This window comes from Theobroma cacao, chromosome 5, assembly GCF_000208745.1.
Source record: "Theobroma cacao cultivar B97-61/B2 chromosome 5, Criollo_cocoa_genome_V2, whole genome shotgun sequence".
NCBI lineage: Eukaryota > Viridiplantae > Streptophyta > Magnoliopsida > Malvales > Malvaceae > Theobroma > Theobroma cacao.
Window position 1 is genome coordinate 39,203,502 of NC_030854.1, and position 25,285 is coordinate 39,228,786.

The 25,285-nt window shown below is 36.8% G+C and overlaps 4 protein-coding genes across 9 annotated transcripts; 2 read left to right on the forward strand and 2 right to left on the reverse strand.

Annotated features, from left to right (window-relative positions):
• Positions 2,151-4,537, forward strand: LOC18600649 (transcription factor MYB86). Its single transcript, XM_018121422.1, has 3 exons — positions 2,151-2,645; positions 2,759-2,888; positions 3,019-4,537. Exons 1-3 carry the CDS (start codon positions 2,513-2,515, stop codon positions 4,079-4,081), a joined length of 1,326 nt encoding a protein of 441 aa, XP_017976911.1. The 5' UTR covers positions 2,151-2,512; the 3' UTR covers positions 4,082-4,537.
• LOC18600650 (pectin acetylesterase 12) lies at positions 6,265-11,663 on the reverse strand. Its single transcript, XM_018121423.1, has 12 exons — positions 10,629-11,663; positions 9,804-9,886; positions 9,371-9,500; positions 9,195-9,268; positions 8,662-8,748; positions 8,332-8,456; positions 8,168-8,228; positions 7,868-7,921; positions 7,658-7,735; positions 7,412-7,517; positions 7,159-7,304; positions 6,265-6,799 (listed from the first exon to the last, which is right to left on the reverse strand). The coding sequence occupies exons 1-12, from the start codon at positions 10,813-10,815 to the stop codon at positions 6,692-6,694; spliced, it is 1,239 nt and encodes a 412-aa protein (XP_017976912.1). The 5' UTR covers positions 10,816-11,663; the 3' UTR covers positions 6,265-6,691.
• Positions 13,852-16,583, reverse strand: LOC18600651 (protein NRT1/ PTR FAMILY 4.5). The gene is made up of 6 exons (XM_007031224.2): positions 16,379-16,583; positions 16,245-16,314; positions 15,880-16,097; positions 15,320-15,748; positions 15,085-15,209; positions 13,852-14,994 (listed from the first exon to the last, which is right to left on the reverse strand). The coding sequence occupies exons 1-6, from the start codon at positions 16,493-16,495 to the stop codon at positions 14,064-14,066; spliced, it is 1,890 nt and encodes a 629-aa protein (XP_007031286.2). The 5' UTR covers positions 16,496-16,583; the 3' UTR covers positions 13,852-14,063.
• LOC18600652 (flap endonuclease 1) lies at positions 18,694-25,184 on the forward strand. 6 transcript variants are annotated; one of them, XM_018122080.1, is made up of 18 exons: positions 18,694-18,910; positions 18,995-19,111; positions 19,254-19,312; positions 19,464-19,523; positions 19,671-19,724; positions 19,839-19,887; positions 19,984-20,031; positions 20,200-20,265; positions 20,358-20,407; positions 20,673-20,799; positions 20,875-20,959; positions 21,067-21,148; positions 21,804-21,918; positions 22,016-22,072; positions 22,170-22,216; positions 22,299-22,353; positions 22,831-23,012; positions 24,149-24,242. In XM_018122080.1, the coding sequence occupies exons 1-17, from the start codon at positions 18,899-18,901 to the stop codon at positions 22,996-22,998; spliced, it is 1,251 nt and encodes a 416-aa protein (XP_017977569.1). In that variant the 5' UTR covers positions 18,694-18,898; the 3' UTR covers positions 22,999-23,012; positions 24,149-24,242. The 6 variants fall into 6 exon arrangements, with proteins under 6 accessions (XP_017977569.1, XP_007031293.2, XP_017977573.1 ...); XM_007031231.2 differs by having other exon boundaries at positions 18,695-18,910; positions 20,358-20,408; positions 20,680-20,799; XM_018122081.1 differs by lacking the exon at positions 22,831-23,012 and adding an exon at positions 24,956-25,184 and having other exon boundaries at positions 18,697-18,910; positions 24,149-24,255.

A 25,285-nucleotide genomic window follows, 5' to 3' on the forward strand; every position in this document is an offset into this window, starting at 1 on the left:
AGAGCAAAGGAATCCCAGATCAACAGGTTGGTAAAAAGATCCAAAAACGATGCTTAAAACCTGATTTGGGAATATACATTCCCCAAGCGAAAGAAAAAAGATGTAACATATCGATATGTGGACGTGTTTCCGGAAGCTTTAAATCAAGGCAACAGAGGATCCTGTCCCCAGAGGAGAGCTCTCTGCGTAGACAAGGGCAACGAGGTACGAAGCATATGCAATCACGCCCCCTTCCAGCAATTAGTGAATTTTAACCGAACCTTCTAATCATTAAATTACAAGACAGAGATTCATTCCCCTGAATAGCGCTCCCTAAGTTGATCAAAGTAAACGAAACGATCATCAAAAGCAAGAGATGTTAACACATAAGCCTGAGTCGGCTGACTAAACAAAGGGAGAAACAGAAATGACAGCAAAGTTGTCCCATCATTTACCAAGATATCTATGTTGGAGAAGAGAAGAAGAATGGCAAAAGACCAAGTTATACAGTGGTTGACTTCCCATGGAACAGCTGATAAATATAAATATATATATATATATATATATTCTGCTATGATGATAAGATAAGTTTATGAGGGCATGATGAGGTATGGAGATTACAAGTATCTTTCCGTGACTTGTGTTTTTTAATATCAAATTGGGATGCCTGAATCAGGACATTGCTAAAGGTCAAGGAAACTTCATAATGTTAGAACACGGAGATAGGCCATCGCAGAAGGTTAAAATGATTGTCATTATTCCAATTATTCTTATATATATATATATATATATATATATATATGTATATTTCTTCTGGTACCTGTTTCTAAACTCCGGAACGTGCTTAAGGAGAGCAATTAAATATCAAGGGAAGGGGAGCTCTTCGCAAGTTTGGATGTTTGTAAACCATGCATACCTTGCGTAGCAATATTAATACTTTACACAAAATCAACTAGCACTCTCATTTCTATAATGTTTGTCAACATTTCTTTTGTCACTTTTCCCTTGGCCAATTATTGTATTCTGTGTTCTTTATTAATTCAGTACTGAATAATGATACGGATCCATTTCTTTTGAGATTATGATACAACATACATATAAATTGATTAATTAGTTAATTAATTAAGATTGGTGCAAAGAGAATCATGTTCCATTGATTCATATTCTCGAGAGAGAGCTGACATTGAATAGTGCAATCAACATTGTCAAATTGTGTATATCTGTAATTTGTCCCTGTCCGGAGCTCTTCCGGAATACATGCTCACTCAGTCCAACAGAGGACAGCTGCATTATTGTGATTGGTGTATTTATATTACAAAGGTACACCAGTTTACTTCCTTTTGTCATTTATTTGGCTATTGCCCTGCATGGAGATGGAATCAGCATACCAAAATACAGAAAACAGGAGATGGACATTTCAGATTAATCATTTGGGGGTTGGTAGAATTTGAATGCTTTTTCAAGGGAGAAGGAATATGCCCCCTGATTTTCAAAGTTGTTGAAAATACTCTTGTTTTAAATTTATGAAACTTTCCAAACTCATCTTTCGTTTCGGAAATTACCCAAAAAGCCTAAAAGAAGAGAGGTTGAGCGTCATCTGAAAAGTACCTGTCACAGCAGCTAGTCAAGAAAAAGAAACAAGTAATGGAGAACAACAATATAAATCATATATTTATGCTTCATTAAAAAACAAGACTATAAAGGAATGTGTACAGCTTATGTTATCTCCAACTTGATTGCAATTTACCATATCAGCAAATGTTAACTAATCATGGGTATTTCTTGTCTGCAAGAAATTTTCCCTTTCCTGATTCTTGTGGCTGATTTTGTATTGGGAATCTAGCGGTAAATTTAGTTGAAATAGGTATTGCTTAAATGTCAATGCAAACCATAACAGCTCTTATACTCGTTGCTAAGTTGCACTGTAATTCCATTTGTTCTCTCCATCACCCCGTAACTTTTTTCTACCGGGGCTGGTGAGCACAGTATTGTTGTATGCAAGTATGGTTTTGCCATCAAGTAAAACATCTGTCAAAAGCCCCACCATTTGCTGCCAAAAGTCTTTTAATTCCCAAACTCTGATGAGACATATGCAAGTCAAATTATTGGAGCCCCCACCCTATGCCCCTCTCCATCAGTTGTACACGCGCAGTTGCATCTGGACCGTCCATATGTAGAGGAGCCCGCCTTATATCTAGTCCCAGAAGCTGACATGGACCAACCAGTGCATGAGACGTTGTTACAACTGGGCAAAATCAAATATAAATTCAAAACCATAATCTCCAATCACCTTCTTGAAGGTGACTTTTCTCTTGAGGGATCTCCTCCTACTAATTTGATTCCCTAGCTAACAGGCTGCCAATTTTTTTTCCTAACTTCCTTATCGCCTCTCCATCTCTCTCTCCACATATAACACCTCCCTCCTGCCTAGGATCCATTCTAAAACTTGTTCTCTTCTTGCTGACAGTTTTTCAAAGGTCGCTCTGAGAAAACTTGATAAGTTTCCCAGCATTGCAGGTGAGTTGCACTCCACATGGGGAGACACTCTTGCTGTTATAAGCAGAAGCTACGGAAAGGCCTGTGGTCTCCTGAGGAAGATGAGAAACTTCTGAATTATATTACTAAGCATGGGCATGGCTGCTGGAGTTCTGTCCCTAAACTGGCAGGTTTAGTATCCTTTTTCCAATATTAGTCCCTGTATTTAACTTTAAGCAGATTGCAAAACATAGCGAGTGAAGAAAATTAAACCCTCCTGTGTATTCTTCACGGATGTTTACAGGCTTGCAAAGATGTGGCAAAAGCTGCAGGCTGAGATGGATTAACTACTTGAGGCCTGATTTGAAAAGAGGAGCTTTCTCGCAGCAGGAAGAGAATTTGATAATTGAACTCCATGCAGTCCTTGGCAATAGGTATTGGTTATTTTCTTTATAGAGCTCTTAGCAAAGCTTTTTTATTTTTTTCGTTTTCCTGTTCTTGTTTTGTGCCTTGTGCTTACTAGATAATCGGTTTATTCTTTGATACTGTATATTTGTTCATCAGATGGTCTCAGATTGCAGCTCAGCTACCGGGGAGAACTGACAATGAGATAAAAAATTTATGGAATTCCTGCATTAAAAAGAAACTTAGGCGAACAGGCATTGACCCTAACACGCACAAACCGCTCTCTGAGGTTGAGAATGATAACAAGGAGAAGCTCCCGACGAGCAACAAAGCCTCTGCGGGATCCAATGAACTGAACCTCGGTGAAGTGATGGATTCAAAATCACCTTCTACAGTCATGGAGAAATACCCCCTTGAGGTTTCCTCCCATTCCAAGATGAATAACAGTGGTAACTGCAGAAACAATAATGTTAATGTTACAAGTACTCCTCACACTCAGGAATTCTTACTAGATAGGTTTGCAACCACCCACGAGAGCAACACCACCACAAGTTGCAGGCCATCTGATTTGGTGAGCTATTTCCCTTTCCAGAAATTGGATTATGCCCCCAATATTGGGCTGTCGGTGAGTCAAAGTACTTCACTCTGCTTCAATTCAAGTTCCAGTTCCTCTGAAGTGATTTCAGAGTTCAACTCCAGTTTGAGACAAACTGTTCTGCCAACCATGTCAAGCTCAATTTTCCAAACGCCAATACGTGTAAAGCCTTCTGTTAGTCTTCCTTGCGACAATCCTTCTTGCGATGTCAATGGGGTCCAGAATTGGGAAGGCAGCAGCTACAGTAACAATGCGAGTAGCAGCAATGGAAGCAGTGGCAGTGTAGAATTGCAAAGCAACAGTATCTTGTTTGAGAGCAACCTCTTCTCATGGGGACTGGCGGACTGTGGAAAATCTGGTGAAGGTGTCCCAATACGCTCACTAGAAGGTGATCCAGATGACATCAAATGGTCCGAATATCTGAATAGCCCATTTCTCCTAGGAACGCCAATGCTGAACCAATCCTCTCAAGCCATGTACAATGAGGTGAAACCGCAAGCACAACTCATAACGGACGGGTCAAGTAACACTTGGCCTCAGAATCAGCACCAACAAGCTTCACGGGTTTCAGATATGTATGCTAAGGATTTCCAGAGACTAGCTGTGGCCTTTGGACAAACCCTCTAGCTTCTTTAATTTATAACATGTGCAGTCTAATTCAAGCAAAGAGAGAAATATGTGAAGTTTTTCAGCTGGCAATGGCTTGGGAGAAAGAGCCTTCTGGTTATAGGTGTGTGCTATAGAATTGTCTTGTTGTTTTGTAAATGTGCCTGATACAAAATTTCTTGTCCTAATGTTACAGAATACTGTCATCCTTGGTCACCAGGAAACACGTTAGAATTTCAGAATAAGGCCTGCTCCAACGGATTAATTTTGTTTTACTACTATTATTTCTTAAACTTCTTTGTCTCTAAGAGTGCAATTTATCTGTAAACAATCCAAGGATATAGATTTTTGGTTGAACCAACGTTGTCGCCTTTTTCTGTATAGAAAGCGAAGTCCAGAGAGATTGTGACTGTAGCCCTTGGATATCCATGTAAATCTTTCACTTTCCCAGGATCAATATTTACGACACTTTTTTTTTCATACTATACACCTCTAACCATATTGATTCTTTTTGGCAGCACGAATTAAGTTGAAATTCCATTTCTGTGCTTTTCTGAGGCAAAAGTTAGGGGACCATTTTTCTTGAATGGAGGTCCATCACTGTCTCCTATAGATGGAGATAGTTTTCACCTTTTTGACAGTCTTTTAAGGCAAGAAATTATACTAGGCTTCACCTCGTAAAAAAGCTAGTCAGTAACGCAGTATGGCCGATGGATCCATCTAACATGGCCGGAAAAAGCCCCACAGCTAGCTATAACAAGTAGCTATCCCCAACTAGTCAACGAGAAAGAAAACTAATAACAAGGACTTGGAATCTGATGAAGGCTATATATACATTCTCTGCTTCACGAACTTTATCTCAAGGGCACGGTGAAGCTAGAAACTTCCAATTCCGTCTGTTGAAGCAAATGAGGATATTTCTGAGCAGAGTGAATTGCGAGGCGACAAAATCCACACACGAATAACATGAGGGATACCGTGTTTGGTGTCCTTGGGCTTGGGGTGGGCCTAAACTCTTACTGCATCTGGGTGGAAGAGAAATATCAGATAGGGGTCCCTCCAGTCGGCATCTAGGGAAGTTTTATTCTTACAGAGACAAAGATCAAGCTGAATCACTAACTAGTCTTATATTTCTTTGAATTAATTGGAACTGGAGGGTTGTGTTGAAAGGTGACTTGGGGAGTAGGGGGTACCATTCGGGAAGAAATATGGTCCAGGATTTGATAACTTGAATATACAGCATAATCGAAAAGCCATAAATTAACACCAAGGCACAGAAGTCTGCTCTATAAATGGTGATGTTTATGAGCCTCAGCCACAGAATATAAAAAAGTACAGTCGCTTTCTGTAAAGAATATTTCCAGTCATTCATGGCAGGAAGCATATATATATATATATATATATATATATATGTGTGTCCAATACATGAATTATAATTTAGAGAAACAAAAAAAAAATGTATTTGTTAATATATACATGCATACCTCAAACACATGTGATCTGAATTATTGGCCTTTGGTTGGGGCCCTACAATCATAAATGCAGGAAGAACACAAAAAAGTAATGCATTTCAAACGCATGAGGACACCGAGATGGTGAGGAGACGACGCTTTTGCAAATTCCTATCCCAATCAGGTTTCTGAAACTCTGTTGTTCTAACAAATTCAATAATTTCCGAATCTTTGCTTTGGGTTTCTTGTAAGATGGAAAAGGTTAACTTGCATTTCAATCAGAAGACGGGGACGGTAGAGCTTGATTTTCTTTCAGGATGATTGCAATCGACAACTATTCCTATCCCTATCCCTATCCCTTTGGATGAGGTTCCATGAATACAATTAAGTTGTGGGATTAATGCATAAAAGGACTAGCCAGATGGCATAACATTCATTCATTTGTAGCTTTTGTGCAGCCAGCAGACGAGGAATCTTCTTCCATCCTATTTGAAGGAAATTTGGAAATCTTGTCCCAGTCAACAGATATGTGAACAGCGACCAGTTGTTTCTAAATGCATAGTGCTATTGCCCTATTAGTATAATGATTTCACACATCACAATATTATTTTATGGAAGGAACATGACATTATATGATTAATACAACTCTCTGTCTACTTGCAAAGAGATTTTCTGAAATTAAAAATGGCACAACAACTGGATTTCTTATTTTTAAATCCAAACTTTTGTAAGCCAAATTCATCGAGCTAAAAATGACTCAAACCCAACCCTTCATGGTTATAGGGGCTTTTCTACATGTTTTTGCATTGATAATAGAGAAGAAGCTCATTAAAAAAACCTTCCCTTGCTCAAAAATATGTCTGCTTGGAAAGTTACAGTTGCAAAGTTAAAACAATGATCAGCACGCTGTCTACGGAAATATAGAATTCAATGGGGGAATATAACCGCTAACAAGGACATACATGCATCAAGCTTAACCTTGGGCAGAGGGGTGAAAAAAATTTGAGCAATGCAATTTTGCTTAGAAAACATTGCAGAAGATTTGCTGATTGCATTTGCATTTCTCAGCAACCTTCCTCTTTATTGTCTTGTATCCACTTTCCATTGAATTGCGGATAGGAAGATACCTGCTACGTCTAACCTCACCATGTATATCAGCCAACTAATATTTATCATTGGCTCATCTAAAAACCAGATTGTGGCAAGTCTTGTCACAAGGGTATGGACAATCAATGGACCTCACGCCTGCTCTGTCAAAATACCAATCTCCAACAGCGATTGCAATTGGCTGGCACATTATCATTTACAAAGTCATTATATATCTAACTAAAGAACAATAAACACAGTTGCCAAAATTAAGAAAAGGCCAGACAATATCTAATAAAACTGGACCAAACTAATAAATTTTAGTAATAAACTACTATTAAAACCACTATTCTCCCTAGTAGTAGAAGGAAGGTTAGGCTACAATTGGGTAAGGGAAGGACATTGAGAACTCCATGTATAGAATTGCAAGGAATGATATAGGCTTTTTTATGTATTCTTTGATGACCCCCCTTTTAATGTGATAACAGAATGAAATCTAATATACGAATTCGTATGACATAAGCTTCACAAAATCTGATATGAATTATTTATTGGACATACCTTGTTTCTAATTTCAGGAGAATCATCAGCAAACCATGTGTCTTGCCTCTCTGTTTGGCAGTGAGCAAAACATGAATTTATAAATAATCCATTCTGTCTAGACATTGAGAACCCTTTTATAGCATTAAGCATCTGTGTTCGGAAGCCTGGTTCAGAAGAAAAGAGATTCCCTTAAGGTGGCTAAATATGGTCTATCATGTGTTGAATTGCATGTAAAATTGAAAGCTTAATCAATTTCACATATATAAATCACCTTGTAAAAACCTGATTTGAGATGCAGAACATTTTGCATGGTTCAATCTGCAATCATGCCAATAACCATGTGGATCTGCCGATGGTGGAGCTATACTGGATTGTATCTGATTTCAAGAAAGGAAAACCAATTTATTCATCTAGTTTATTAATCAACTTCGTAGAGTTCTCTAATATAGCATAGCAGTATGTATTATCATGTCCTCCTTTATAAATTGATAATGCTATTCTCGAGACAGATTATTACCTGCCATGAATCATAAGCTGCATTAAGAATAAACAGTGGAGTTTGGATGTGGCTGATTAGATTTTGAGGAAAGAAACACTGTAAAGAAGGGAGTTTCAGGCAAGTGAGTACTGAGTAGAGCAAGAAAATATGTGTCGATATCACGTGATGTTTCTTCTTAATCACTCGAATTAGATATGAGCCAGAAAGAAATAAGAAAGGAGATAATACCGAAGTTGGATCAAGGTGGTTGGTGCATATACGAGGAAGGTTATGTTGCACACCCTGTGATATCAACAAGAAACTTGCACAATAAATAATCAAAGTTTAGTGAAGCCATAAAAATTTTAAGGTTTTCCTTCCTTTCTTTAATTATTTATATTTTGTTTTGCATCTGTCTGCATGTGCTCTTCATCATATCTGCTTAAGATCTTTTGCGAATCCAAATCCTTGGCATCAATAGAAAGAAGATAGAAAAAGGCATATATAAATAAACCCACATCTATGTAAATACAAATATTAATACAGAACCTGCAACCCGACCACGCCACTGTATAAACTTCTAAGCGTGTGACCACCAGACACATCAATCCTACAGTCCAGAGAGGATATAAAGAAAATATATTAAGAAATAAGGAACAATCTATGTCTTACTGTTACTTAAAACAAAACCCACGAAGGATATTGATACTTACGCATCAAGGAATAGACCAGCATCACTAAGGCACTTAACTTTAGTAGTTCTTGGAAACAAGTTCCTGAACTCATCACAGTGTAAAATTGCTGCCAAACCCCCAGCAGAACAGCCGGAAAGAAGAGCCTGAAATATAATAGTTTTTTGTTACAAAAAATAAATATGAAAGGGTGGCAAGGCATAGCCTAATAGTGGCCATACTTTACCTCGAAATTGGAGATCCCAAGTTCAAATCCCCCTTTCTTCCAACTATAAAATATATAAATGACCACGTAGAGGGGAACTTCTTTTTTTTTTTTTAAAAAAGGTCATAATCAAGATATATACGAACCTGCTTTGCATAGCGCATTCCTTTTGACATTAAATCTTCCATTGCAGCTAACCATATACGTTGTCCTCTAAATTGCAGCTGTGCAGCCTAAACACAGAATAGCCTAATTTTTAACATATGCTACACATAAAGAAGAATAAATTTGGAGATAACCTCTCAAGACTAGATGCTTGTTTAAACATCTAAGATAAATAAAGAGTCAATTATTTCAATCACTTGGAAACAATAGCTTAATCCAACGCTGAAGCAATTCATATTCTTCCATGAGTTACTACTTTTTTTTGTAAAAAATCTTGTAGTATTTGTTTCTACAACCAGCTCTATGTTGGAAAAGTGTGCACGGAAAGTTAAAAAATGGATGGAAACAGCTTCTTCTGAGTAATGTAAAATGGCTTTCCAAGGTCATGATTTGGTGGTCAATGGTTACTTAAGGTCCCAGTTTTCTTTTGTACTGCTTCATCTCATTAAAAACCAAAAAGAAATCAAAGATGACATTCTATGGGTGAAAGCAAATGCAAGAAATTGGTTTCTACCTTATTTTCGCTGTCCCCGGTAAAAGAGGCACCATCACAATAACGAAGCTTTACTCTGTTCCAATTGAAAAAGTCTGCAATTTAATATGAAATAAAATAAGATGATAAAAATGGTAGTTTTTATAAAGTCTGCTTGGTATGGAATATTTATTTTAAAATAAAGCTTAAGAGGAAACCAGGATTTTCTTCAGCTTTTTCACTCAATATTCCAGTGAATGGTATCTGCTTTTCCATGTAAGTGGATGATCCACGTCGGGTTTTTTTGCGGTAGACACAAGTTCTAATGTTATTGCACCATCCTCCTCCCTGAGACAAGATAAATGTCTAAGTTACCCATCCATCCAAACTTTTATCTAAAAGGGTCAATTGGACTTAAATAGTCAGACGCAACAGAAAAAAAGGCATAAACAACAATGCAAAAGAGGAACATTTTAGAGAAACATACAACTTTTACAGAATTCATCTGTCACTTATAGCTCAAAGACCTTGGATTTCGAATAACATCCTAGAATATATCAGTTGGACAATGCGAACAAGTAATAGCCACAATGTTGCAATGATTTCTATACTTAATTTCAAGCTAAATCATTTCTATAGTCTCTCACAGACCTCCAACTGAATGAGCCAGCTATTTGCTCCTGATCCATATCCACGATGCCAATGATAACCTGGCAAGGTTCCATCCAGGCAGACTGTAGGATTGACAGACAGAAGCAAGTAAATTAGGACAAAATGCCAAGACAAATTTCAGCAGGATGAATTTCACTGATTCTCGGTAAAAGATGTATAAAGTAAATTTGAAACAAAGAGTATGTCAGGCCGAAGAAGATGAGGGCAGCAGATGAAATCATCAAGCAAGAAAGACCACAACAAAAGATAATGGGAAAACGTAGAATGACAAAAGATAATTTAATCATAGCTATCATTAGAATCAACCTTGTTAAGTGCATTTTGTGGCCAATAAAACATAAATTTGGTAAGAAATTGAAAAAAATATATATTATCTCACTCAGACCGCTGAAATTATTGCGCAAAAGGAGGCCTGGAGGGAAGGTAGTCAAACGGAAAATAATAATCAATCCTTTCTTACTATTAATAACTCCATTACTATTCCTTTTTTCTAAGACTATTATTTTACATTTTGGTAAAGTACAATAGAAGTTACAACAAATAAACCGGCAAAAATAATTTGATGAAGGGAACGAGGCAGAAGCAAACTTCAATTAAAAGACTGACTGAAAAGAAGCAATTTCAAAGCTGATACAATAACGGCATGATAATACTTATTAGTGTCATTCTCATAAAACCCAGTTTTTTTTTTTTTTTGAAAAAAATATATTTAAATCCAGCAATCTGAAGAAATATATAAAGAAATAAGAAAGAAATCATGAGCAGAAACAACAGTAGAAAGCAATGAGAAAAATAGAAATGTACCAGCTCCTTGAGCGCCGGCACTTGGAATAAGAGTGAGTCCAACCATGAGAGGATTGTAGTTGAGTTTGGAGACTCCATATTCGTAAGCCTCAATAAAAGACAGCTCTGTTTCATTAAAATCTAAGAACCCAGTAACCACTTTGCAAAAAACAAATGCCGCAAAAACCCCAACACAAAAAAGCTTCATCTTTGCTTTTCTCTGCTCCCCAAATCTTGAGAGGGAAAAAGCCAAAGCTTGAATCTTGCAGATGAGTTTTTAAATTGTAATGTAGCAGTAAGCTTAATTTAGTACATGATTAATAAAGACAGAGAAGGTTTAAAAGAAAATGGTAATTTATGGCTAGTGCACAGTTGTGATTAGGAAATGTTGCTCCTTTCAAGTCAAGGAGCCAAATACGGAAGAAGAAGAAGAATGCAGCTCGTAAATCTGCAAATTCAAGGAGCCGTGTGTTGGGGGGTGATTGGAGAGAGGGAGATGCCAATTGCAAAGCACAGTGCTTTTGCCGGGCTTTTTCGAGGTTATAATACTGGGAGGAGCACGTATGGAATCTAAGAGAAGGGCTAAGTAGAGCAAGAGTTGGCAGGCATCCTAAGTAACAGGCAATTGGAGCACCGTGCGATTAGATTAGAAGAAAAGCAAGATGAAGGGGAGGTGGTCGGGGGAAATGTCTTGATATTATACAAGAAAGAGATTGGATTTGGAAGAATTGTAGCGGTAGTGGTACACAGAGAATTCAGATTTCATACTAGTTATTTATTTAATTAATAATTGTGGTCTCCTCCATGCTATGGATATCGGCGGTGCTTCGGCTCACACTCACAGGATTTTGCCTTCCAGCTGTTTTCAGCCCAAGGGAGGTACTCGTTATTTATCTCATGGTCATGGGCGCAAGTGAAGTGTAAACTTGTATGTTTGATTAAAGAAGAAAGATTTATTACCAAGAATTGCAGTTTGATGCTTCTCATCTGCTTATGTAACTTTTTCTCAATTATTATTAGTATTTAAGCATGGCAGGCAGAAATGGGCAACAGTAACCTTGACCCTTGCATGCTCCATGTGTGATTCTTCTTAGTGTCTCGATCAACCAAATTAAGATTGGATGTAGATTTCCGACTATGATTAGCAGATTAATAAAAATATATAAATGGTAGGATACAAAATTTGGCATGCATGCTTATCAAGACTTAGAGGTTGTGATTTCACATCCCATTTAGTTATCATACCCGTCGACTTTATTGTTAGTCCAAATTAAATTAATGATGAAGCCTGACCGGGCAACAGCCATCGCTAGGAAGGACCAATTATATCTATCTAAATCCCCATAACAGCCCAGCATCTCTTGGTCTCGGTGGAATATCATTCTAACTTATTATCTATCTATATATATATATATTCACCATTTCTTTATACATGGTTGGGTAAGCTAGCTACTTTTGAGTTGGGCTGCCCTTTTCCTAGAAAATTAGGTCCCAAACACGAGGACGATTGGTATCAGTTAGTTAGCAGGAATATGATAGTTACATGCTTCTCTTCTCTTGTCTTCTCTTACCAATTAAAACCACACAAGGGGCTCCTTTCCTTTAATTTGCGTACACGCAACTTTTTGCTCGCTGCACGTAAACATACATTCTGAGCTCCCATGTCAAACTGAATCTGTTAGCTAGGAAAATATGTAAAACTACCATCCATGTCTGTGCTGCCTGTAATATTGGCAAGAAATGAAGAATGAGTGTGGATCCCGTGGAAGAGACACAACATCATTTACTGGTGAACCTCCCAATTAACAGAAAGAGGAGTAGTGCATGTGAATGTGAGACAGTTGGATTTGGCCTCAGACCAGTAATCACATGCAGCTTTTGAGGTCCACCCAGCTCTGAGTAGGCGGAAAGAATCAGATGGATCATGGTCATATATAGTCTAGATCTGGGTGTTTTTTCTTGCAAGCCCTAAACCATACCATACCATACTACTCCCCACTTAGATTTCAGATTAATTACCTCCATTTTCAGCATTACCATTAATATTCTTTTCTTGAAAAGCCACTACCATTGATATTTAATTACACTATTCAAGCCAAGCATCAACGTTTACTATGCACATAATCTAATACAGTATACAATTAGGATAAAAAAATAATGCATGTGGACCAATATTTGCTAATTTGTTTTTGTTTATTTCTTTATTATTATGGGCATTAAAATGCTGTCGGTGGAATGACAATTATATATTACTGTATATATGTGATTAAGCACCAGGAAAGGAAGATGATTTAAAAACAACCACCTTCGGAACACAGTGCAAACCAAAGTAAAACACTTTGGAACGTGATACTATTCACAAAAAGAACCGGAGGGGGGAGGGGAGCGATGCTGAGCACAGTGGAGTTTGATGGTTCAGTAACTTTCATCCATGGATAATCATGGTGCAATAGCTCCACTTGACTTTTAGGACAATTATGAAAACATTTGTGGCTTTGGTCGCTGACAGCAACAAAAGTCGTGTACAATTGGGGCTTTCGCTTGTGACCCCAAATTAGGAAGGTGATGTCCGGACCGGACGTTCCCCCACGCCCCCATTAGGTCTACATTGCCATTTCCATTTCAATTTCCATATATAGCTCAAATATTATTTTAACCATTCTCAGATAAAATGAACAACCGACAAGGTTTCCTTAGTAATCATCGACTTATGGTGAAAGATAGAAAGAAACCACCTTCCTTTTTTCCGAGGCCTCTCTGACAGCTATCAGAAACATACATTTAGTTTAGACGTTTTGGATTTTCTTTACATCTGTTTGCTATTCATCATAAGATTCCGTTTGTTGTGAGACCCAGTTGAAGTGGTGCTTAAGTGGCCCTCCTTTTCTTTCACAATGGAAAGTAAAAGAGCCATGGAGGGCAAGCTAGCATTGGCGTTGACTTCCCAGTGAGCTTGCATTGCATTGGAGTGAGTTAATTCCTTTCTAAACATAGAATCTACTATGTTTTGTAGCCACACAAGTTATTGGGCTGCAGATCCTAGATGGTTGCCTTGCCTATATATACTCACCTCCTAGTATTTGGAAATTGGATAGGGTGGCCTCTTTCTGCCATATCTGAGATATGCACAAGGTTGGTAGAACCCTCTTGATCAAAATGTGCAGTCATATTTCAAATTTCTAATTATGAACGTAAAAGAAACTTAGTAAGTATAATTGATAATTCACGTACAGACACTGCTTAATTGTTCGGAAGGTTGTTATTTTATTCCCAAAACCAAAAGCCAACCTAATTAAATATACAAACAGACTGCAGGTACTAAACACACATTAGTAGCTTAGCAGCCTCTTTCAAACAAGTTTTAACTCTTGGCAACCGCTTCTGTTTTGCTCTGATGAGCTTCTTCTAGCAGATTGAAGATATGTGCTTATGGGCCTATATCAACAACTTGTATAACTATTGTTTAGCATCCTCTGTTTGAACGGAAGAGGGAGCGTCATTTGTTTCTTTTGCTCCACCATCCAGGGTGTTTTCTTCCTTGGCGAGAGGCGGTCCAGTACTCAAATCCTTGGGTTTGGTGTCAGGATCAGGTTCTTCTGGCGTGTATTTGTACCATGAGGCCCAGTACAAATAGTTTACAAAGTTTAGGGAGCTGAGGATTGCTAAAAACCAGTAAAAGAGATTCAAATTGTTCTGGTTCAAGTCAAGTCCATGCAACCATCCTTGTTTGCTTGGAGTGATTCTTTTGGTCACGGAGTTTATGATGTTGACGAACAAAGTACTCAAGAAGTAGCCAAAAGATAGAGATAACCATGTAAACGATGTGGAGAGCGATCTCATGCATACCGGTGCTTCCTTGTAGAAAAACTCCAACAGTCCTACAAGAGTGAACATGTCTGCAATTCCAAATATTCCATATTGGAACGAGAGCCAGAAGAGACTTATGGGCTTGGTTATGTCTTTAAGAGCTTGATTCCTTCTTTTTACCTCAACAACACCGGCAACAGTCATTGAAATGGCTGACAGAACAAGCCCCACGCCAATACGTTGGAGTTGTGTGATGCCTGATGGATGATGAGTGATCTTTCGAGCAAAAGGGACAAAAAATAACTCATAGATGGGAATCAGAATGGACATGAAAGCCAATGGGATTACAGGGATTGACGGAGCGGGAACCTCTTTTTTTCTAAGATGGCGATCCATGATATTGCCTTGCTGAACTGAGAATGTCTGCAGCTGTGCCATACATGTGTTCATTATGATTGTACTGCCTAAAATAGGCAACATTCTGGTTAGTATCTTCACTTCTTCAACTTGGGTCACTGTGCATACCGTCCACGGTGTTAGCTTTGAGTCATTTGTAACAATTGCAGCTTTGTCTAGGCACCTGCCCACGATTCACGATCGGTTTTGTCAAATTTTGATTTTCTAGCTGTTAGTAACTTTAAATATTTTTAGATGCAATCACATGCATCACCTGAATTGATTGGTGTGGGAGATTGTTTCCTCCCTGAAAACTTTTTCTTTTTCATTCATCTCGAACAGTTCATCTGGATTCTCTGGCAGAGCTAACCGTCTGTTTTTGATGGCTACCGCTATGACCTGTGATTATAACAAATAGGGGCGACAGAAGTGTTACCCTTGTTTCTATTTGACTCTGGCACTGATATGTTATGGTCTTATAAAAATTGCAGAGAAGGAGAGAGATTGACCTGAGCTATTCTTATGATGGGGCTATCAGAGGGTGTGGGTTCGCGCAGGCGGTAGTAAGGCTTGCCCAGTGCAAGAACAACAAAACCAATGAAGGTAGCCACGGTTGATATGAAGAACCCCCAGTACCAGTCCTTTTCAGTGCTCACCCACACGATGCCTGTGACTCCAATACAGGCTCCAAGTGTGGTACTCAGCAACAGCCAATTGAAAAACCTTGCTAGAGCTTTTGCTTCCTTTGGATCTTTTTGATCGAATTGATCACCCCCAAGCGCTGGAAGAGCTCCCTTAACCCCACCAGAGCCCAATGCTAGCAAAGCCAATGAAGCATAGAGCATCACTGCCATGCCACCTTTTATGCAGCTGGACTTGCCACAATAAGTCGGATGCAAATCCTTGGAATAAGCCTGAATTGTCACCAATGCCAAACCCTGCAACGACCTAGTTTCACTTAGCTAATCCTAGTATAGGCAGGGTCCTCAGCTAGAGTCTCGGAATTAAGAAAATTAATTAAAACAAATATTTTCACTGCTAATTAAAAGATATTGAGATAATTTCTCACCAGAACTTCAAAGAATCCAAAAAGTAGAGATGTAGTAAATCTACTTAAGAAAGTATCTGAAATGAAGCCTCCAAGAAGGGAGAGCAAGAAGGTTGAGCCCATAAAGTTTGTAAGAGTGTTTGCGGCGGCGGAAATATTGAAGTACATAACATAGCCGAAGTAAAGCACCAAGCTCACCATGTTGGCAACAAAACCCATGTTTTCTAATGCAACCAACACTGCAAATAGAAAAAGAAACATGCATACATAATTTAGATCGAAGTCAAGCCTGGCTGGCTAGACAGATTTCATAGTCAGTACTAGTGTGCTTTCTTCTTCTATTTGGACTTGTGTTTCTTTGTATTTCATTAAAAAGATTGGCTTACCAAATACAAACGCGGATGCTCTGAATCCACCTTTCTCCTTGTACTCGGATTTGGTCATCTCCTCGGGCCCCTGCATGCAAAAGCAACATGAGTAGCAATAGACAAACAATGATTGAAAGAAGAGATGGAGTTACCATGTTGGAGATGAGTAGAGAAGTTGAAGCAGGGGGAAATGGTAGAGGTAGAGCAGATAAGAGTGGCCCAGAATACGATAATATATAGCACCACAACACATAATTTGTAACGCTCATGACATTAGATTTACCGCCAATTTGTTTTTCTATAAACCCCAGAAGTTTTGACTTATTAATTTCAGATACTCTTTAATTTCCTAGAAAATATCAGGTATCATCGAACAGAGCTTTCTATCATTGTCTTGCTGTTGTCGATTTACGAATAATCCATATTCTGTATTCGGTATGCATAATTACATATAATCATTTCATTTGTCTTCACTGACAAAATCTGACTTGGCTACGGCCCGCCTTTGATTAGAATATGCCATTTCCTGCTGCATTAACGTACGCATTCTATCCAGTCTGCATAAAGACTGGTTAGTTTTTATATTCCATTTCCATGTATATGATGATTGTGATCTTACCATCATCAGGTTAAAGCCGATCAGTTGGTGTAATCCCAAGTTGAGCATAAAACATATCTTTGTTCCACTTTTGGTAGGCTAGCTTGGTTTCTTAGTTACAACTTACGATGATGTGATAAAAAAATCTCATTAAATAGCTGGACTAGTGTGGATGGGAATGAGTATGCGAAAGTTTTGTTTGGATGCTCTGTCATGATGCTGCAGTGGGTGGTTTTATTAGGTTTGAGATGCTGTTACCTGATATTGTGTGTTTTTGGGATCTGTGACTTTTTGGATTTCACATCCTTATGTTGGGATGACTGTGCTAGAAAGACCCTTTGGTGGCTGAATGCGATCCAGGTTTACTGTAGAGATTTTTGTCTTTGGATTTCTTTGATTGTTCAGAATATGAATATGATGTGTATTGGACGGTCAGTTGCCTACTTTGTTCTTAGGCTTAAGAGGCTATGCTTGTATATAGAAAGCGTACAGGGAGGGTTTTTGTGTACATTGCTTCTAAGGGCTACTGGGCTGGGCAGGGCAGGTACGGGGAGGCCAGAAATCCCTCCTTTTTGTATAGATGTTTGGATAGAAGACATGTGGTGTTGATTCAGGGAGGTTACTTTCTAAGTGAAGAGTAACAGATTTGAACTGCTTGTTTATCTTCTAAGAGATAAACAAGTTTGGTTTCCTCTATACATTATTAACTTAAAAAAAATTTTAAAGAGAAGATATTTTTAAAAATAATTTTTTTATAATTTTAATTATTTTTAACTAAATTAGGTAAAATTATCTTTAATGAAGTTACACGCTATAATGTTAAACATCATGTATAAAAACTTGTAACAAGTCATGATTAGCATGTTACACCTTACGTACAAAAACTTGTGACAAGTTATGGTTAGCGTGTTATACACCACGTACAAAAACCTATGACAAGTCATGATTAGCTTGTTACACGCTAGGTACAAAAACCTGTGATAAGCTATGGTTAGGTTGTTACATGCTATGTTGAAAAAAAATACTGTTGTTACACGTCATGTGTAAAAACACGTTACACGCCATGGTTAAAAAAAGTTGTTACACGTCATATTGAAAAAAATATATTATTATTATATGTCATGTTGAAAAAATATTATTGTTACACGATATATTCAAAAACATTGTATTATATTTTAATATCTAAAATGTTGTTACGTACGAACCAAAACTTCAAATCTTCTCAATTTTTTTCTTTTTTATGTTTTTTTAACAATTTGACACAGATAAAGTGTTTCTAATATGTTTTCATAAATCAAAATACAAATATTTTTTTTATCTAAAACACATACTTTGACTAAAAATAAAAAAAATTCATTGAAAACTTAGATTTATAAATTTTAAAATTTTGAGTTTATTTGTATCTAGGTCCCGAATTGATTTAATTAAAAGTTATTTCATACATTTGTAATTATTTTTACTGTTTTAGTTTTATCCAAAATACTTAAAAATCAAATTTCTCAAACAATCACTCACTCAAACACGTCAAAACCATTGCTTGATATCTTGAAAGCATAAGAAAGAGAAATCTAAAAACACGAGAGAAAAATCGAAAGCATAACAGACGAATGCAGAACAGAGAAATCGATAAAATTTGAAATATTTAAATGATGAGAGAGAAATTCGAAACACAAATAAAAAGAAATGAAAAAAAATTGTGATGAATAGTTTAATTTATTTGAAATAATTTAAAAGATATTTTTATCAAATTATGATTAAATATAATTAAAAATAATTAAATTTATTTTAATAATTATTTTTAAAATGTTTTTATAAAAAAATCATTTCTTACAATTTCTTTAAAAAAAAAAAAACGCTAGCTAAGCGAACGGACCTTAAACGTTTTCTCTTTCCTCCTCTTTGGGTTACATGTAATGTACATTCACACTCTGGAGTTTGGAGCAGGCGGGAAACATAAAAGAGGCTTCTTGGTTCTTAAGCTATAATCAGAAACAAAAGAAAGAAAAAAGAGGCTTTGGCTAATCCTAAACCCTTACACTGCTGCTGTTCCTTCCTTCTTCTTTCAAAGCCTAAAATGGGCATCAAGGTCAGGTTTTTTAAGCACTACTATGTTGGGGCTTCTTTTATTAGAATATTGATCCATGTTTCCCGATTTCGTTTTGATGTTTAGGGTTTAACGAAGCTTCTAGCGGACAATGCACCCAAGGCCATGAAGGAACAGAAATTCGAGAGCTTTTTCGGCCGCAAGATCGCCATCGACGCCAGCATGAGCATTTACCAGTTTCTCGTCCGTAAATCCGTGCCTTTTTTATTTCCGTGAAAAGAAAAAAAAAAGCCCTTAACTTTATCTATATGCTATCATATTCATTTGGGGGCTAGGGGTAGGTAATAATGTAAAACGGGTCTCTTTTGTTATTGGATGAGTGCAGATTGTGGTGGGTCGTAGTGGGACTGAAATGCTCACCAATGAAGCGGGTGAGGTCACCAGGTTTGTTACTATAGTTTTTCATCAACCATTTATCCTCATTAATTCTCTAGAATTGTCTTTAGCTGATTTTTGCAATTTCCTTTTCAGTCTTGTTTATAATTTTGTTTGGTTCACAAAATGTTGACATGGGTTCTACTGGGTTAATCCTCAGTCATCTGCAGGGCATGTTTACTCGTACAATTCGGCTTCTCGAAGCTGGGATCAAACCTGTGTAATACGCTTCTTTACCTTTTCTTTTCAATTTCTTCAGAAACAAGTTACTTTGCAACTGTTTACACATCATCTGTCCTGTGCTGCCTATATGGTATGACTTCCAAAAGTCCTTCTAGTTGCTAATGCTTGGGCCATTTCCTTTCAGCTATGTTTTTGACGGTCAGCCTCCTGATTTGAAGAAACAAGAGCTTGCAAAACGGTACCTTTGTGCAGTCTATACACTTTGCGCATTGCTTGTTCCCTTCAACATCAATGGAATTTTATGAGTCTGTCAATTCTATTTGATAATTTTTGTACTAAATTTGTCATGTAGTTACTCAAAGAGGGCAGATGCTACTGAGGATTTGCAACAAGCCATGGAGGTACTCTTGTTCCATTGCTCGCATAGTAATTAATAATGTTTTGTTTAATTTTTTCACATCTACATAACATCAAGGTGCTATTATTTGTAATGTTAGGCTGGCAATAAGGAGGACATTGAAAAATTCAGCAAGCGGACAGTAAAGGTGAGTTCTTTTATCATCCTTCCGCTTCCAATGTTAGATATGAGAGCTCACTGTCTAGTTGGCACTTATTTCTGGGTTTATAATCATGGTAGAAGCAGAAAAGGTCTGGATAAAAGGAAAATGTGCATTAAAGTGTGTTGTTGGCTTTATTTGCTTGCTATATTACAGGTGACAAAGCAGCACAATGAAGACTGTAAACGGCTTTTAAGACTTATGGGGGTACCTGTGATCGAGGTGAGTTTTCATTATTTAAGTGTGAGGTTTTGGATTTTGGGTGCAATTAGAAGCTAAATTGAATCCAGGGACTTATGTTTTTGTTTCCATAGGCTTCTTCTGAAGCAGAGGCGCAATGTGCTGCACTTTGCAAATCAGGAAAGGCAAGTATCTGGTTAATCAAGATATTATATAGGGGTTTATTAGTCCTGAAAATGGAAATGTAATAACCCCATGTGTCTTTATGAGATTGAAATAGTTCAAATTTGTTTCCAATATCATTTGAAAAGGCAGCTTATTGTAATTTTCAGTTCTTTCACACCATTTGTTTTTGGTGACCTAGTGCTTTATATGGCTTTAAGAGTTGAAAGCATGCCTTCATATTTATCTCTCTCGAGTAATGCTTGCTAGTAATTAAGCATCCATTGGTTTCAGGTTTATGCTGTGGCTTCTGAGGATATGGATTCTTTAACCTTTGGAGCTCCTAGATTTCTTCGCCATTTAATGGACCCTAGCTCAAGAAAAGTTCCGGTCATGGAGTTTGAAGTTGCAAAGGTGCTTCGAGCGTTACATACTGATGTAATTTGCTGATTTTTTCACTTTGCTGTTCTGATGTGGGATATGTATTAGGTTTTGGAGGAGCTGAATCTTACCATGGATCAATTCATTGACTTGTGCATTCTTTCTGGCTGTGATTATTGTGACAGCATTCGAGGTATTCTGGGATTTTCTTTTAGAGTGTCTGACCCCTATGTTACATGATTCACTTAAAAGTTGGGTTTTGTAGTTGGTATGTGATATCATCATTAACCTATGCCACAGGTATTGGGGGACAGACAGCTTTGAAGTTAATTCGTCAACATGGGTCTATAGAGCATATTCTTCAGAACATAAACAAAGAGAGGTCTGAATTGTTATGTTTTTATCCGTGTGAAATGACTTATACATATCCACGGAATTATCACCCTGAGAGTTTTGATGATTTTTTTAGTCAGTAAAGTGTTACCTTAAGTGAAATTAATAAGACGCTAAAAGTATTTTTCTCAATGACTCTCATCGTGTTCTTCTTTTCTTCCTTTCTACCTTTCTTTCTTATTTTATTTATTTATTTGTTTCGGATGCTTATTTCACTTTTCACATATTTCGTGTACAGTTCCATTCCTTTGCAAATCTTCTGATTGAATTTAATACCAGTGTTTATACAGTTCTTCTGTCAGTATCATTCTTGGTGTAATGACTTTGATGGGGATCTTGCGAAATATTGCTTTTCTGAGCAACTGTGTGATTTACTAATATTAGTTTCTATTAACTGTTAATATAGTAAGCATACCATAATTTGTTAGCTTGATTTGCTGTTTTATTTCTGAATTCTGATAACAATAGTTGGTAGTCACCTTCAGAGAGTAACTCTTTTGAGCTCAAATAATTTTTTAAAGAAAAGTTTTAACTTTTTAACTCATGGTGGCATTTAAGTCATGCAAACTAAATTTCTGCTCTCCTATGTAATAGGCAAGTAACTCATTTTATTCTGATATTAATATAAAAATTCCCATGTTCAGGTACTCAATACCTGATGATTGGCCATATCAAGAGGCTCGACAGCTTTTTCAAGAACCATTAGTCTGCACTGATGATGAGCAACTTGAGATGAAGTGGAATGCTCCAGATGACGAAGTGTGCAATTCCTTATCCTAATTATGTATATTATTCTAAGGGTTGTGTAACTCTCTGGCAAGTTTAAAACAGTTGCATTGCTTTGTCGATTTTCTAGGGGTTGATAACCTTTCTGGTGAATGAAAATGGGTTCAACGGTGACAGAGTGACAAAGGTGCGTCCTCCCTTTGTTATCTCAAACTGCTTACAAAACTTTCTTGTTGCATTAATAAAAAGATTGGCTATCTAACTTTATTACTTATGTTTACTAGGCAATAGAAAAAATTAAAGCAGCCAAGAACAAGTCATCGCAGGGCCGGTAAGTAGTGCTCAGTTACATGGAATGATGCTATAAGTTTCTGTGCTACGGCTTATTATGTCTTATATCCTTTTCTTTACAGATTAGAGTCATTTTTTAAGCCAGTTGGTAACACATCTATACCAATTAAACGGAAGGTATGACTCCACTAAGCATTTAGAGTAACCATCATTAATTTATTCTTGTCTTGTTACCTGGTGGCTGATTCTAATGAAATACACTTTTATTCATTTTGGCCCTTGTTGCATTTCATGTTTTATCTGAATTTATTTTTCTTTTAAATCTGCATTAATGGTTGTTGTTTTTTCATTTGGTACTTTAAATGGTTATTGTTTTACTTGCATTATGCTAAGTTGACTTTGCAAAACTTTGTTTGTCTTATGTGGGGTTTTGTCATTTATAAGGTTTTTTTTTTTTAACAATAGAAAGGGTTCATATAGAAGTATGAAGGATTGGTGCTTTGTTGAGTTTTGAGCAATATATTAGGTGTTAGATAATCTTTCCTCTGAAATTGATAAAGGAAAAAGTATGAAAAGTAGTACATTCTCTGATGCTTGCTCTAATCTAGTGTAGGCTTATTGGCTGCCATAATTTCTCAGTACACTGGTTGACAGGGAACCAAATGCATGCTTCAATTTCCCAAACCAATGCTCAAGTCTAAGATACTCTCTCCACAAGTTTGTAAATTTTCCAGGCCCAAGGGTTTTGGCAGCATGCCAACATTGGGGCTGGATTTCAAGCACTCAGCGGCATTTTCTAGAGGTGTCTGCTTTGGCACGTGAAGCTGAAAACTGTGGTGAACCTCAAAGCGAATCTGTGCTCATCTTATTTATTGAACATCAGATTCTTATATATTGTGAGAAAGTGAATGTAGTGCTATTATCATTGTTCTCATTATCATAAGTAGTTTTTTAGTGTTAATAATAGGAATGTAAACCTAGTACAAGAAACTCCTGCCAACTCCACTTTTTGTCTGGTTGTTCACTTTGATACTTATGGTGGTTAAAAGTCTTAAGACACATAATCTCTGTATAGGGTTAGAGCTCTATCTATTAAGTGATTGATTACCCTGACTAAGCTGAGTTTCGATTATTATTATCTTCTTTCCTGTTTCTTATAAATATTTGTTGGCAAAATCCTTTGAGTATTAGTAGTTTACCTTGTAGTTGCCTCTTATGATTTGGTTGTATGCATGCATAAAGTCTTACTGTGAAGTTTCAAGGGAAAACCTGTTGAGTTAATGAATAGTAGTTTACCAGAAGGCCAAGCTTTGACCTTATCCTTATCCAAAGATTTTCCTATTCATAGCAGTTTTATCTTGTTAGACTCCAATTTAGGATCCAAGGCAATCTTTTTATTTTCCAGTTATTTATTTTATCTTTACTGTGAGGTATCAAAGGAAACAGAGTTTGAGTCCAAACAAACTAACTCAGACTAGAAGGGCAAGCTTTGACTATTTCCTTCTCATAAGATCTCTTTTGTTTAAAACAATTTTGTATTGTTATACTCCCATTATTGTCCAAGTCAATCTTCTTTTCTCATGTTGTTCCATTTTTATCTTATTGTGAGGGTTTGGCCAATACTCGAGTCAGAGGCCAAACAAACTTGTATGTACTAGAAGGCTGAACTTTAATCATATCCTTCCAACTAGATCTCACTTACTCAAAGCATTTTTATCTGGTCGTATGCCTATTAAGAACCCTTTTTTCTCTTTTTCTGTTCCTCAATTTTTTTCTTGGGATGTGGGTGATGACTGTCTTTGTTTTTTAGTTTCACTTGTTAAATTGTTTTATTGAAAATATATAGCACAATGCTTCACCACTACTCTATGTCATGTAATCTCTCTTTTTTTTTTCTTCTTTCTTCTACAATTACATCTTAATTCTGGAGTTGATTATGCTCTATATGAATTTTTTGTCATCGGCATGACAGGAAACACCACAGAACATTCCTAAAGAAACTACTAACAAAAAGTTGAAGGCTGGTGGGGGTAAGAAAAAGAAGTAATTGAGTGGTGGATGAGCAACTGCATTGATCAGGTTAGACTATTTTGTTTTTCTCAATGAATCTTTTCTATAACTTATTGGTTTTTATATTTTCAAAGATGGTCCACTGGAAGCTCTGATGTATGATCTTTGATTGTTGAAGGAATGCAAAGACCATAATGGACATCTTTATTGTGAAGAAGCAAAAAAAAAAAAAAAATTCATCCTTTGTTGTAGAGTTCCATGTTACTGTTATATTTGCTGGTAGTGCACGGGGTGGTTCCAATACATTTGAGTGATATGATTGAAGTAGAGGTGGATAAAATGTTACAGGGGTTGAGATAACGAAAGGGTAGTTGGTATCTTTAGATGTTTTGAGGACATAGTCCTTAATTGAGCAGATTGGAGAAATGATTGCCAAAACAATCTTCATTTACAATTAAAGCTTTAGCTGATTTGAGTTGTGCAGTAGCGTATGAGGATCTTCATAACATCTTACAGTATCTGATCAGAACTAACCCAATCTAATGGCTGTTAGGCATATTGTTTTTGGATTATTGAGATTTGAAGTTTTAAGAGCTATCTGGTGGGTCATCTCTCTCTTGAATGTGGGAAAGTTGAGAGAATGAACAGATTTTAAATCCAACCATTTAGATATAGTACTTGAAAAGGTGGGCTGAAAGTTGAAATTCAAGTTTTACACCATCGTTATCATCATATTGTTAATTTAGTATTCTCACAACTGTATATGCAGTTTTTTCTGGAGGAAGAATGCTGCAAGTTCCAAGTGGTGCGTATGCCCTTGCCTTGTCCGCTTGTTATTTCATGAGCTTGAGCTAAGAGTTTGAGAGAGATGTTTCTAGTGTTAGACTGGTGTAATCTGAACTCTGAAGACTTTGGTGGCTGTTAAAACAGTGTTGTGCAACCTATCTTTTTTTCACCAATAAACAGATTTAATGTCAAGTACATTGTTTCTTCTTTTCTCTTTTTTCTTGTGATTTGTTAGGTTGATGAAAATTTAATAATATTATTATTATTCAAAATTTAAAAATTTTTTTTGTATGAATTTTTTTTTTAAAATTTT